Genomic DNA, 13,504 nt, shown 5'->3' with positions numbered 1-13,504 from the left:
AAGATTAGGAAACTAGGCTTTATAACCTTAGCTCGCCTTTCCTGGAAAATTGAAGACATGTTTAAATGATCTGATGGTTTCAATACAGATGAAGCATTTTTTTGGGTGGGAGAACAGAGAACAAGTGGGTGTATTACTAACATTAGAGGTGACACGTATAGAATTGAAGTGAGTAAGAATTTTTACACAAAGCATAGAGCAACTTTGAATTTACCCCTGTAAAAGACTGTGGGCACTGGTACAATTTTATTAAGTGAAATTGATAAATCTCTGTTGAGCACAGGTACTGTAGGATTTGGAATTAAGTGGAGCCAAGAAGCAGATAAATGAACAAGTTCAAACAACTTTAACAGAGACTTTTGCGTTCATGATTCTTCTACACCAAAGGAACATTACACAAGACTACAAAATGGCAGACTTCGTTACTATTTTTTATCATCAGATTTTTAAAACAAAAGCCTTGCAACATCTAATCCTTGATCTATCTAGCTCTAAACTTTATTCCGTTCATGATAACTGTGCTATGTGCCTTTCATGTTTTCTCCAGATTTTTCTTAAAAGCCGTAAGGTTTGTAAGTTCCACCTGTGGCCCAGGAGTTTTCTTCGGGTTCTCCAGTTACTTCCCACATACATTCCTAAGACATGCTGGTCAGTAAGTCCTGGGCAAGCTATGTGGGCACTAGAAGCTTATGACACTTGTGGGCTGCCCCAACACATCATCGACTGCGTTGGTCGATGACGCAAACAACTCATTTCACTGTATGTTTTGATGCATATGTGACTAATACAGCTAACCTTTAATCTTCAAAAATTCATTCAAAATAATCTACATATTAAAGGAAAAACAAAAATCTTATGTCTTGAATGTTAATACTCAGTTTCCTCCAAAGATTCAAAGGTACATCTAATATCAAAATATGTATACAGTATACAACCTGAAATTCGTCTTCTTCACCGACATCCATAAAACAAAAAACCCATAAAATGAATGATAGAAAGATTGAAGCCCCAAAAGACCCCTCCTTCGCACAAGCAACAGCAAGTGCATCGACCCCCTCCCTCTTTTGAAAGGAACAGCAGACAAGCATCATTTGAGGGGTTTGTTCAAGATAATTCATTTTATTCAAAATGAAACCAGCAACATACATGGAGCTTGCACTTTCAACAAAGTGTTTTGCGATATGTATATTAAAATACATTTTACAAAGTAATTGCCGGAATTCGCACAGGATTTTCACTTATTTGAACTTTGGAGACGATGGTATTCTTTCAACCTGTTTAAAAACAGATTAGGATATTTAGCTATTTTCAATAAAAATGGAAAGGAAAATAAATAGTAGAAAAATTGTTCAACATAAACTTGAATAAAATCCACCTTTGTCCTTTCAAATGAAAATAAAAATACTACAAATGCTGGAAATCCAAAATAAAACCAGTCAAAATGCTGGAAACACTTAGTAAGACAGTCAGCATCCATGGAGGGAGAAGCAGAGAGGAAAAAATGGCTGACAGAATGTCGTTAACCTGAGAGATTAGCTCTGCTTCTTTCCTCAGATTCTGCTTCACCTGCTGAGTGTTTTGAGTATTTTCTTGTTTTTCTTATTGTATCTTCAGAACTCATTAATTCTGTGCCGATGCCTGACCGATTGCTTCTCTGTTCTTTCTAAAACATGGGTGTGCTGTGTACAACGAAGGTCGTACAGCTATTCTGATTCGGCAAAGGGTTTGTTCAGATCCTCTGCTGAACAGCGAGCCACTTTCCTTCTCCATCAGATATTACCTGTCAACCTCAGTGCTTCTTTGTGGAGTGAACTGCCCTTACCCCCACCTGCTCAGAGAGGCTCTGGGATGCCCATTTGTAATTTGCTATTTGAAATAGTTTCAGAACAAGTTAAGACAGACTGAAACAACTGTCAAATTTTGCAAGAGAAAACCACACGCACGATGTCAGAAACATCCAAGTTCTGGTAAAAATGGAAGATATTATTAAAATTTAAAGCTATTTAAAAATAAATGTAAACAAGAACCCATTTAAAACAAATGAATACATTTTATTTAGCTCAATTAAAACCACTGGAGCAAATTAGGCCATTCTGCCAATCGATCATCGATCATCCCTCTCAACTCCATTCTCCTGCCTTCTCCTTATTTAAATGACAATATTACTCAAGAACTTATTAACCTCACTGTAAATATATCCACGGACTTGGACTCTACTAGCCTTCGTTGTAATGAATTCCAGAGATTCACTATCCTCCAGCTGAAGGAATTCTTCCTCATCTCTGTTTCAAAGGGACCTCCTTGTATTCTGAGGCAGTGCCCTCTGGTCCTAGGCTCCCCCCACTATTATAAACATCCTCTCCACATCTACTCAATCTAAGTCTTTCAATATTTGATAGGCTTTAATGAGATTCCACCTCCACCCTCATATTCTTCTAAACTCCAGTGGGTACCGGACCAGAGTCAGAAAATACCTCATACATTAACCTTTTCATTCCCAGGATAACTTCTGTAAACCTCCTCTCCAACGCCAGCTTATCCTTTCATAGATATGGGGCCAAAACCTATTCCCAAGGCTGCATTAAATAATAAAGTTACTCAATATATCCTCTTCTCCCTTGCAGTTCTTCTCTATCTTTAATGAATGGGTCATTTGAACCGTACCAGCAATCGCACAATGCTTTGATGAACCAGGAGAGGAAAACGGTGCATCGATTAAGTGCTGGAGACTACGGACGTCTATGGCCTCGGTGCTGGGCTCCTGGTGGACACCAGCAGGGGAAGATCTTAGCAATCAGTTGTGCGAGGATTCCTGCATAAGGGTAAGACCTGTGAGACTTTGCAGGGTCATGGTGGTGACTGCTGGCAGTCCTGAGCAAATCACCAGCAAGGTTTAGGCCACTCTTGGGGACAAAAATTTCACAATAGGTTAGGAGCTTATTCCCTACGGTGTCAGAGAATGAGGGGAGATTTAATAGAGGTATGCAAAATTGTGATAGACAGAGCAAATACAAGCAGGCTTTTTTCCACTGAAGTTGGGTAAGAGTAGAACCAGAGGTCATGAGTTAAGGGTGAAAGGTGAAATGTTTAAGGGTACTATGAGGGGGAACTTCTTCACTCAGAGGGAGGTGACAGTGTGGAATGAGCTGCCAGTAGAAATGATGGATGTGGGTTCGATTTCAACATTTCAGAGAAATTTGGATAGGTCCATGGATGAGAGGGGTAGGGAGGGCTGTGGTCCAGGTGCAGGTCGATGGTGGTAGGCAGATTAGTAGTTTGGCATGGCACAGATGGGCCAAAGGGCCTGTTTCTGTGCTGTAGTGTTCCATGACAATCCTAATGTAAGGTGGGTTTTGAACTCACAGATTTTTAGCTGGAGTGAGTACATTCAAAGCTTTGTTAATTAATCGTAACAAATTAGTTAAGATGTGAGAATGAGGGAACATGTGATTGTGTGTGAGATGTACAAGTACAATGGTTACCAGCTCATGCCTGATAGAGTGGGTATTGTTCTACTTGATCCAGGAGATAAATAAATTAGAGGGAGATGCAGTCGGAATACACTCGTTGTCTCCACGTGCCCAGTTACAACATGACTACAGCCTGTCCTTAGGATTAGTCAATGGTTCCAATTCACAAACAGAAGATCGGCCATCTTCACTACAACCCATTCAACTGTTCACCATTTCAGATTGTGACTGGAATTTATAAATCACTTACCCATGCAAGTAACATAAAAACCTTTGAACTCGCAGAGCGAAGGACTGACTCACCTTAAGGAGCAGATCCGAATAAATCCGCCCGCATCAATCGGGTCATAATCCCCCTGCACGTTCATGCTGGAGAGAGAAAAACAAAACACAGTCACCCATTGTCCACTCTGCTCAGAATTGCAAAATCATTGCAAAGGATTTGTACGTTCTCCCCAGGACCGCATGGGTTTCCTCCTGGTGCTCCGGTTTCCTCCCACATTCCAAAAGATGTGCAGTTAGGTTTAGGGTTAGTGAGGTGTAGGTTTGCCACGTTGCACTGGAAGCAATGTCAACACTTGCGGGCTGCCCCTAACACAATCCTCAGCCTGGCGCTCTTCACTATGTGTTTCAATATACATGCGACAATTAAGAGTTAATATTTTCGTTTCATTCCTCATCAAACTTTCAAATAATACATCACAGTACTAGTGAGGTCTATTAGAAGTTTGATCAAGTTGCAGACCATATGTCAAACACAGAACAGCTGAGAGAGCTGATCTACTATACGTTGAGCTCTGCACTCGGACGCACTATTGAGATAATACACCAAGGACAAACACTTGCAATCGCACAACGCTTTGATGAACCAGGAGGGGAATATGGTCAGGAAATGGACATCTACTGAATGGTTGGAGAAGTGACAATGGATGCTCTCCATGACCTGACAAATGGCTTTTGTTAACAGTGTGCAGTTAGGATCTGCAGTGACCCGCCAGGATGGTGCTGGATGTGAACTTAATTGAGAGTGAGTAAATCTCCACAGGGAAAGAATTAGCAGCGTGGGAGGAGAGGACAATATTTAAAAGATTCAAAGAGGAAACCAAATTCCAAACATGATCATTATTCAACTAAACTAAATAGACTTGAAAGTTCTTTTCCTCACACATAAGTTGGTTGGAATCTGGAGTTCCCAGCTCTGAAAAAGCAGGGATTTTAGGACTAGACGGAGCTCAATAGGTTTTGGCTAGACAAAGGGGGGAGGGTGGGCAGGTGGGGGAAGGGACGGTCAGAGTGGTGGAAGGGTTGGGGCAAATGGAACTGATGTGCATATTAAGTTTGCTTTCACTGAACAGCAGTATGAGGATGTTAAACAAATGAGGATAAATTCATCGATATGCGTACAAATCAAAAAGGAAAACTGTAATGAGACACTGGGTGCATAAAGGAGAGGGATGAGTGTGATGTTGAATCAGAGGAGGTAAGAGAAAGAGGGAGAAATGGGGTACTTAACAGCAGCTGAAGACAGAAGATGGGAACATTTCAATGAAATGCCCTGCAAAATTCAGAATCGGGTGGCAGGTGAATGGGATCTGTGTGAAACTGCCATGAATGTTTGGGATGAGCAGATGTAAACAGAGGTTGGATGGGTTTCCATCCAATAGACAATCTTTTAGGCTATTGTTATTACAAATATAATTATAAAAAATGATTCTAAACTCACTGTGGGCCGAATTAAGAAAGCAAGATTATGACCACTCAGAGACAACAAACAAAGGGGAGTTTAACAGCAGTCAGATCTATTGATGATTAGATAGATAGATGGATACTTTGTTGAACCGAAAGGAAATTACAGTATCACAGTATCATTAGAATGGCACAGTGCAACGTATCAATGTAGTTATAAAGAAGGCAGGACAGCGGCTATTCTTTAGACCATAAGATATAGGAGCAGAAGTAGGCCATTCGACCACTTTATTAGGAGTTTGAAGCGATGTGGCATGTCAACAGAAACACTCAAAAACTTCTATAGTTGTACCGTGGAGAGCATTCTGACAGGCTGCATCACTGTCTGGTATGGAGGGGCTATTGCACAGGACCGAAAGAAGCTGCAGGGGGTTGTAAATCTAGTCAGCTCCATCTTGGGTACTAGCTTATTAAGTACCCAGGACATCTTTAGGGAGCGGTGTCTCAGAAAGGCAGTGTCTATTATTAAGGACCACTAGCATCCAGGGCATGCCCTTTTCTCACTGTTACCATCAGGTAGGAGATGTATTGCATTGAACTGCTGCTGCTAAGTTAACGAATTTCACTTCACATGCTGATGATAATAAACATTCTGATTCTGAAAAGATATAAATATTTGAAGAGAATTAAACAGAATAAAAAATGGATTAGCTCAAACAGTCTAACAGGAAGTGGGGGGGGCATGGTCATCACTTCCCTGGCTATTGGTTGACTAATGGCCGAGGGTAAGAATGACCTCATTTATCGCTCTTTGGAGCAGTGGAGTTGTCTCAGTCTGTTTACTAAAAGTGCTCCTCTGTTCAGCCAAGGCAGCATGCAGCATTGTCTGAGCTGGGTTAGTTGTATGCCTTGGGTGGTGGGGTGGACGTACATCTCGAGCAAAGGAGGTGTAAGGCGCTTCTTCCCTCCGCTAGCCTGCAGGTCACCCCTGGGCAAGGTGCAGCACCTGCTTAGCAAACCCTCCACAATCAAGGACACGTGAAGTCATGGGGGCAGGTGGTGGATGATCGTATGAGCAAGTTCACGTTATGTCACCCTCTGGGGTCACCCATCTTGTAAAAACACTGCCCAGAAGGCGGCAATGGCAAACCTCTTATGTAAAAAAAGATTGCCAAGAACAATCACAGTCATAAGACCATGACCACAATGATAATGATGATGAGTTATGTCAAAATTGTGTTGCTAGATACCTTTTGAATATGAGATAATGACAGATTTACTCGGGGTTGCAAGCAGATCCAAGGTAAATGTTACAGAATCCTGCAGCTGATTAAGGCTGCTGAAATACTGTGACCACACCTCAGCCGTAGAAAATTACAAAGCAACAAGGGAGGAGACACAAGAGACAGTGGAAACCTGGAGCAAAGGACAAACTGCGGGAGTAACTGTGCTGATGCAGACTGCTTACCCGAATCAATGACCAACCCTTGACCCGCGCAGTTTGCCAGCAGTCTGAGTTTAGTGAGCTATGGGCAGTGCTCCCCTCCCAGGGGCTTTTCGGCAAAGGGAAGTTGGTTGGAAGGGTACGATAAGGTGAGTGATGACGGTACAAGAAATGGTTTGAGATGCTCTTGTCTGTGAGTGAGGAAATGGCCACAGATTGTGGCAATGTTTTCCGTTAACCAGGCAGTGAAACCTGAACTTGCCTCTGAGAGAAAACCTCTGAGAGAAAAAAAATCAACTCACTGTCAAAACAAATGCCAAAAGTACTCAGTACCTTGCCCAATTTTGGTCCTCTCAGTAAAAAGATATTGTACATTATTTAAAACCGATGCAATATGTTAGTTAGGTTTATTGTCGTTCAGCTGCATACATGTATACGGCCAAACGAAACACCATTCCTCCTGATCAAGGTGCACAACACAGGACATGTAACTCACACACAACACAATGGTAATATTACCCAAAATAAGCTTACAAATAATAAGGTGCAAGTCAAAGAAACTGGACAGAATAGGCTACTAGATTTTTATATGTGGGGAGACTTGGGTGGTAGCAGTGAGTTCAGTAGTCTCACAGCTTGACAGTCCTTGCCCTAACACCACAGTTAGTCACAGCTTGAGCCGTCGGAGTTCAGTGAACCAGGTTTGTACATTCCTCCTGGGTACCCGTGGGTTTCCTGCCACTGTCCAAAGATGCAGCGACAATTGGTCATGGTGAAATTGTCCTGTGATTAGGCTAGGGTTGAATCGGTGGGTCGCTAACTAAATAAGAACCCTGCTTAGGCAGAGCTCCTGCTGAGTATCTCAGATGGGGAAGAGGGACCCTGATGATCCCCTCAGCTGTCCTCGCAATCCTTTGTAGGGTCTTGCAGTGAGATTCCTCGCAATTCCTGTACCAGACAGTGATGCAGCTGGTCAGGACTCTGCCAATGGTCGGCTTGTAAAAATTGGTTAGAACGGGAGGAGGAGGGGCGAGGGAGCCTCACTCGCCTCGATCTATTCACTCAGCAAACCTCACAAAACAGAAAGAAGCATTTGTGATATTTCTGGAAACACAATACCTCGTCTGAGAAGTATTAATATTTATTTAAATAAGAACAGTTTTCCAATTTCTCTCACTATGAGTACAATGAGCAGAGGCCGCTGTTGAGGTAATTCCCAAGGGCACCTGTACCTCTGCGGTAGCTGCTGTTGGCTAGTGTTTGAATCCAAGGTTTTGCTTACACTAATACACCAATCTGTTCCACCCTCGCTAAATGTAGGCTTAAGTGGTCAATAAATGCTTCAAGTATAATGCACGTTGACAACAATGTGTTCATGAAACATGCAACACTTTAATTTTACTCCTTAGACTTTTATTGCAGTCTGTTTGAAGGCAAGAGAAAAAAAGCCACAACATATTGACTTTTCAATGGATAGCTTTTGTTCAACAAATTGATTTGCTTTTCTTCTTTGACACTCAGGACTAATAAAATGAAATCTCTCAGTTAAACCACCAGAACATTTTTTTTAAATTAAAAGCCAAGTTATTTCGTATTTATTTTGTTGATCTAAAGTACGTAGGCAGCACTTAACGCTTCCATAGAGTGGGAACTTAACAATTAGAAAAAATTTATCAAAAGCAGCTTTTGTTGTCAGTTATAAGCCGACAATGTCAAGGATGCAGAGAATTTTCAAGGCAACATGGACAAGTAAAGGCACGGAGAATCTGCCAAGAACATTGTATCTGCCGGAGCAGCAGTTCAATAAAAATGAAAACAGATCACATGGTTGCAGACGGGTTTTAGGCACAGTTAACAGGAGTCACTTGGATGTTTAACAAGATGACGCCCCAGTACTCCCAGGGACACCTGCCTGGAAATCACAGGTGGCTTCTGGTCCAACTTGGGCATGGCAATGGGACAGTCTCGATGTAACGTTGGCTGCAAGTATATTCTGAGAGTCCTCGAGCCTCCCGGATAACCACGGGCACCAGGGAAAGTGTCAAGGAACTGGAAATGCATCTCAATGACCTTCCGCTCACAAAGCAGAATGAGGTGGTGAAGGATAGGAGCTACAGGGAGGTAGTCACCCCTAGGCTGTGAGAGATAGGTAACTGATTGACTGTCGGGAGAGGGAAATGAAATGGGCAGCCAGCACAGAATACCCTAGGGGCTGTTCTGCTCAATACTGTGTTGGGGTGAAGGTAAGTGGGGCCAGTAGCAGTGACAGGGGAGCAGACACGAGATTCTGTGGACACGATAGAGACACTCGGATGGTATCTACCCTCCCCGGTGCCAGGGTCAAGGATACCTCGGATCGGGTCCTCTGCATTCTAAAGGGGGAGGGGGAGCAGCCAGAAGTTCTGGTACACATTAGCACCAATGACGTTGGTAGGGGAAGGGAGGAGGTCCTGAACAGAGAAGCTAGGGAGCTAGGTAGAAAGCTGAAAAGCAGGATCTTTAGGGTAGTAATTTCTGAATTGCTGCCTCTCGCCAGGGTGAGAATGGAAGGGCTTGGCAGATGAATGTGTTGTTGAGGAACTGGTGCAGGGGGCAGGGTTTCAGATTTCTGAATCACTGGGATCTCTTCAGGGGAAGGTATGACCTGTATAAAAGGGGTGGGTTACCCCTGATTCTGAGGGGCGCCAATATCCTTGGGGGCAGGTTTGCTAGAGTTGTATGGGAGGGTTTGTACGGGAAACTGGGTGTTCAGGCTGAGGATGGGGCCGTTGGTATACAATCATAGACAGTGTGTAGTGAGAACATCAGGAGGGCCAGGCAGATGGTAGGGCAAAATTGCAGTCAGTGGGATGAGTTGCAGCATAACAGGGGGACAAAATTGAAAAGGGTGATGAATACGGGACTGAAGGTATTATATCTGAATGCATGCAGTATACAGAATAAGACAGATAATCTTTTCGAGATTGGCAAGTATGACATTGTGGGCATCACTGAGTTGTAGCTGGAAGAAGATTATCGTTGGGAGCTTAACATACAAGGAAACACATTATATCTAAAGGATAGGCAGGTAGGCAGGCTCTGTTAGTAAAAATGATATAAAATACTTAGAAGGAGGTGGCATAGGATTGGAAGATGTGAATCTGTGTGGGTACAATTAAGGATCTTCAAGGGAAAACAGACTGTGATGAGAGTTGTATATGGAGCTCTGAACAGTAGCCAGGATGTGGGCTACAAATTACAATGGGAGATAGGTAATGCATGCCAAATGGGCAATGTGCAGGTGGATTCTGAAAATCAGGCTGGTGCTGATTTTGGATCTTGGACCTCGAGGGACAGAATTTGTAGAATGCCAACAGGAAGGCTTTTTAGAACTGCTTGTGGTTGAGCCCACTAGATCAGTTATTCTGGACTTGGTGTTGTGTAATGAACTGGATTTGATTAGGGAGCTTAAGGTAAAGGAACCCTTAGGAGACAATGATCATAATATGATAGAATTCACCCTGCAGTTTAAGAGGGAGAAGTTAAAATCAAATGCATCAGTGGAGTAAAGGAAATTACAGAGGCATGAGAGAGGAGCTGGCCAAGGTTGATTATTAGAAAGGGACACTAGCAGGAATGACAGAGCAGTAACAGCTGGAGTTTCTGGGATCAATTCGGAAGGTGCAGAACAGAAAGATCTCAAAGAAACAAAAAGTATTCTAAAGGCAGGAAGGCACAACCGTGGCTGACAAGAGAATCAAAACCAATGTAAAAGCAAAAGGTAGGGCATATAACAGAGCAAACATTAGTGGGAAGTTAAAGGATTGGGAAACTTTTAAAAACTGACAGAAGGCAACTAAAAAAGCCATGAGGTGAAAATAAGGCAAGTGAGCCAATGATATCAAAGCAGATACCAGAAGTTTTCCCAGATATATAGAGAGTAAAAGAGAGGTGAGAGTGGATATTAGATTGCTGGAAAATTACACTGGAGAGGTAGTAATGGGGGAGAAGGAAATGGCAGATGAATTGAGTAAGTATTTTGCATTAGTCTTCACTGTGAAAGACACCAGTGCCATGCTGGAGTAAGCACAGTTGTTAATGCAGGTCATGTAAGAATGCCCTAGCTGTACTGTGGTTGGGTGGGTGGGAAGAGGAGGATCTCCAACTGCCCTAGAAGTTAGTCCAGCTCCCCGCGGCTCTCAATCAGAGGGAGAATATGAGGCCTCCAAAAAAAATTGCAGATCAAGTCTCATTAATGTTCTTGGACATGAAGCATACATTTAAAAATGAAACGTGGACTATTTATTCCCCTCCATAGATGCTGCCTGACCTGCTGAGCTCCTCCAGCACATTGTGTGTATTTCTCTAGATTTCCAGCATCTGCAGTACCTCTTGTGTCTATCATCATACCTTACTGCAGTTCTCAGTAAAGCAGATACACAATACAAGAGCTTCTGATGATGCTGGAAAGCCACACAAAGTCTTGGAGGATCTCAGCAGTCAGACAGCATCCACAGACGACATTTTGGGTCCTGATGAACAGTCTCGGCCTGAAATGTCGTCTATTTATTCCTCTCCATATGAGTTGGCTTGCAAGGACTATCCACATTTTACCCACCCTCCTGTTAACAGCCAAACTGGGCATGAAAACCCACCTCAAACAGAACGCTTTGGAATACACTAACTTACTGAGCTAGAATGTTCCAACGGTAACATTGCTAGTCACATCCTTCTAGACAGCAGGTGCATTTAAAAATATTACCTTAATCTAGAAAATTGCTGGACTTTGGCCTGCAGTGTCATTTTACAATATATCTCCTTGTATTTTCAAGTGTCTGGGACCGAGCCACTGCGGGGGTATGTCACATCAGTGTACTAGAGTGTATATATAAATACATCTACTACATTCAGAAGTATCATAGAGTACTGGAATTGGCCCAAGGTTATGAAAGGCCCAGTGCAAACGCAAGCATTCATTTCTTCTTTGCTTTATGGTGTGATTACAAACTGAATCCCATTCCTCTACGCTACTCTTCTATGAAGACCCTTGCAGAAATCACTTCACACATATGGTACTTAGCAGCCAGGGGAGAAAATCACCTGCCTGCCTCTCAGCTGCAGGTGCCATAACTAGGATGCCCAAAGGCAGATTATCTGTGATATATAAAAAAAACCCTTAAATAATTCTTCAAAGCCCACTTCAGTTTTAACTATTTTTAAATGTCCATTTCCCCTCACTTCCCTCCATATAGGTTTCAAAACATCACAGCAGTTACCATCCAAACTGCAACTGATGAATTATTTGCAAGAATAAAAAAAACAAGCAATTTAGAAGAATTTACAATGGCGCTGGATGTCTTTCCAGAAATCCATGCTTTTATTTTTGTGCAATCGAGTGGGCTATATGCCATATAATTACATTACTTTATACCTACTGTGACCAGTCACTTCCAGCCTCCTGTACTGCTTACTGCTATTCTTTTATTAGTATGATTCCATCATCATTCAAACACTTTAAAGGCACTGATGTAGAAACTGAAAGAGAAATCGCTTTGGAACTGACAGTGAATAAGTGGTCCTGATTACTTTTACTTTATTCATTTAGCTCCTTCTGTGACTGTAAGCCACAAAGAAGGGGATTATTAAGGGTTACTCTGTACACATTTTGGCTATAAAAGAGAAAATCAGCTGTGGTATTTATCCTACCCGACACCTTCCTTTCTCAGGAATGAAAAACATTTCGATGCCTTTACAATCTTTAAAAAGTCGGGTTGACAATGAAAATAAATAAACTGTGTGTGTAGCACAATACAACATTAACGCTGCTTGAGTAATAGTGTTTACTTATTTAAAAGAAACACGAGCATAAAGGACACATTTTATTGCCTTTAGAGTGGACTGCAAGAAACTTTACATAGACTCGTATTGATCTCCAGAATGGTACCATGGGCTATTGATCTGTATGTGTTATTGTTGAATTTTTTTTTCTATCTGTAATTGGTGGATTGAAATCAATAAAGATTATAACACATAAAATGCATCAGAAGCAAGTAAATAGGAGTTAGTTTTTTTAGGCAGTGAGATAGTCAATAGCTAATCTCGCTCTGTAAACTATAATGCATCATCTCTTTGTATATGATATTTAAAAGACATTAAACTCAATGGCAGGAAAACAACATATAATTCCTTTCCCCTTCATACCTCTATCAATATAGCATCACGGCCTGGTGTGGAAGCCCAAAGCCATTGAATGGACAATCCTACAGTAAGTACAGCCCAATCCATCATGGGTAAAGCCCTCCCCACCGTTCTCCATACCTACATGGAGCGTTGTCGCAGGAAAGCATCATCCATCAGCAGGGACCCCCACCACCCAGGTCGTACCCCCTTCTCGCCAGTGCCATCAGGATAAAGGCACAGGAGCCTTAGGAATCACACCACCCAGGTTCAGGAACAGCTATTACATCTCAACCATCAGATTCTCGAACCGAAACTTCTCTTACCCTGACACTGAACTGCTCCCACAACCTATGAACTCACTTTCAAGGTCTCTTCCTCTCAAGTTCTTGCTGTTTATTATTTGCTTGCTTGTTAATTATTTCATTTTTTCTTTCTTTCTGTTTTTGCACGGTTTGTTGCCTTCTCGCTATCTGCCCTGTTGGTGTTGTCTTTCATTGATTCTATTATGGTGACTGGATTTATTGAGTGTGCCTGCTGGAGAATGAATCTCAGGGTTGCATATGGTGACATATATGTACTTTGATAATAAATTTACCTTGAACTTTGATTTATATTTGGATAAATTAATATAACCTACAATGGCGTAATTTCACTCAGAAGCACATGATGAATTCCTAAACCATGTCAACAAAAATCTTACATTAACAAACATAACTGCACCATGAACAGTCATTTCTTCTTAAGT

The 13,504-nt window shown here is 42.1% G+C and overlaps 1 protein-coding gene across 2 annotated transcripts in view; it reads right to left on the bottom strand.

The window, feature by feature from the left end:
• Positions 1-1,097: 1,097 nt before the first annotated feature.
• The window catches only part of ass1 (argininosuccinate synthase 1), a 189,227-nt gene continuing 176,820 nt past the window's right edge, over positions 1,098-13,504 (bottom strand). For both annotated transcript variants that reach the window (XM_059993723.1, XM_059993722.1), the window contains 2 exons: positions 3,774-3,839; positions 1,098-1,274 (listed from right to left, as the gene is read on the bottom strand). In XM_059993723.1, coding sequence (XP_059849706.1) covers positions 1,235-1,274; positions 3,774-3,839 — 106 coding nt within the window. In that variant the 3' untranslated portion in view covers positions 1,098-1,234. The remainder of the gene's footprint in view (positions 1,275-3,773; positions 3,840-13,504) is intronic.

Source organism: Hypanus sabinus, chromosome 18 (assembly GCF_030144855.1).
Source record: "Hypanus sabinus isolate sHypSab1 chromosome 18, sHypSab1.hap1, whole genome shotgun sequence".
In the NCBI taxonomy this organism is placed as follows: domain Eukaryota; kingdom Metazoa; phylum Chordata; class Chondrichthyes; order Myliobatiformes; family Dasyatidae; genus Hypanus; species Hypanus sabinus.
The sequence above is the reverse complement of the archived record's forward strand: the minus strand, read 5'-3'. Positions and strand labels throughout refer to the sequence as shown.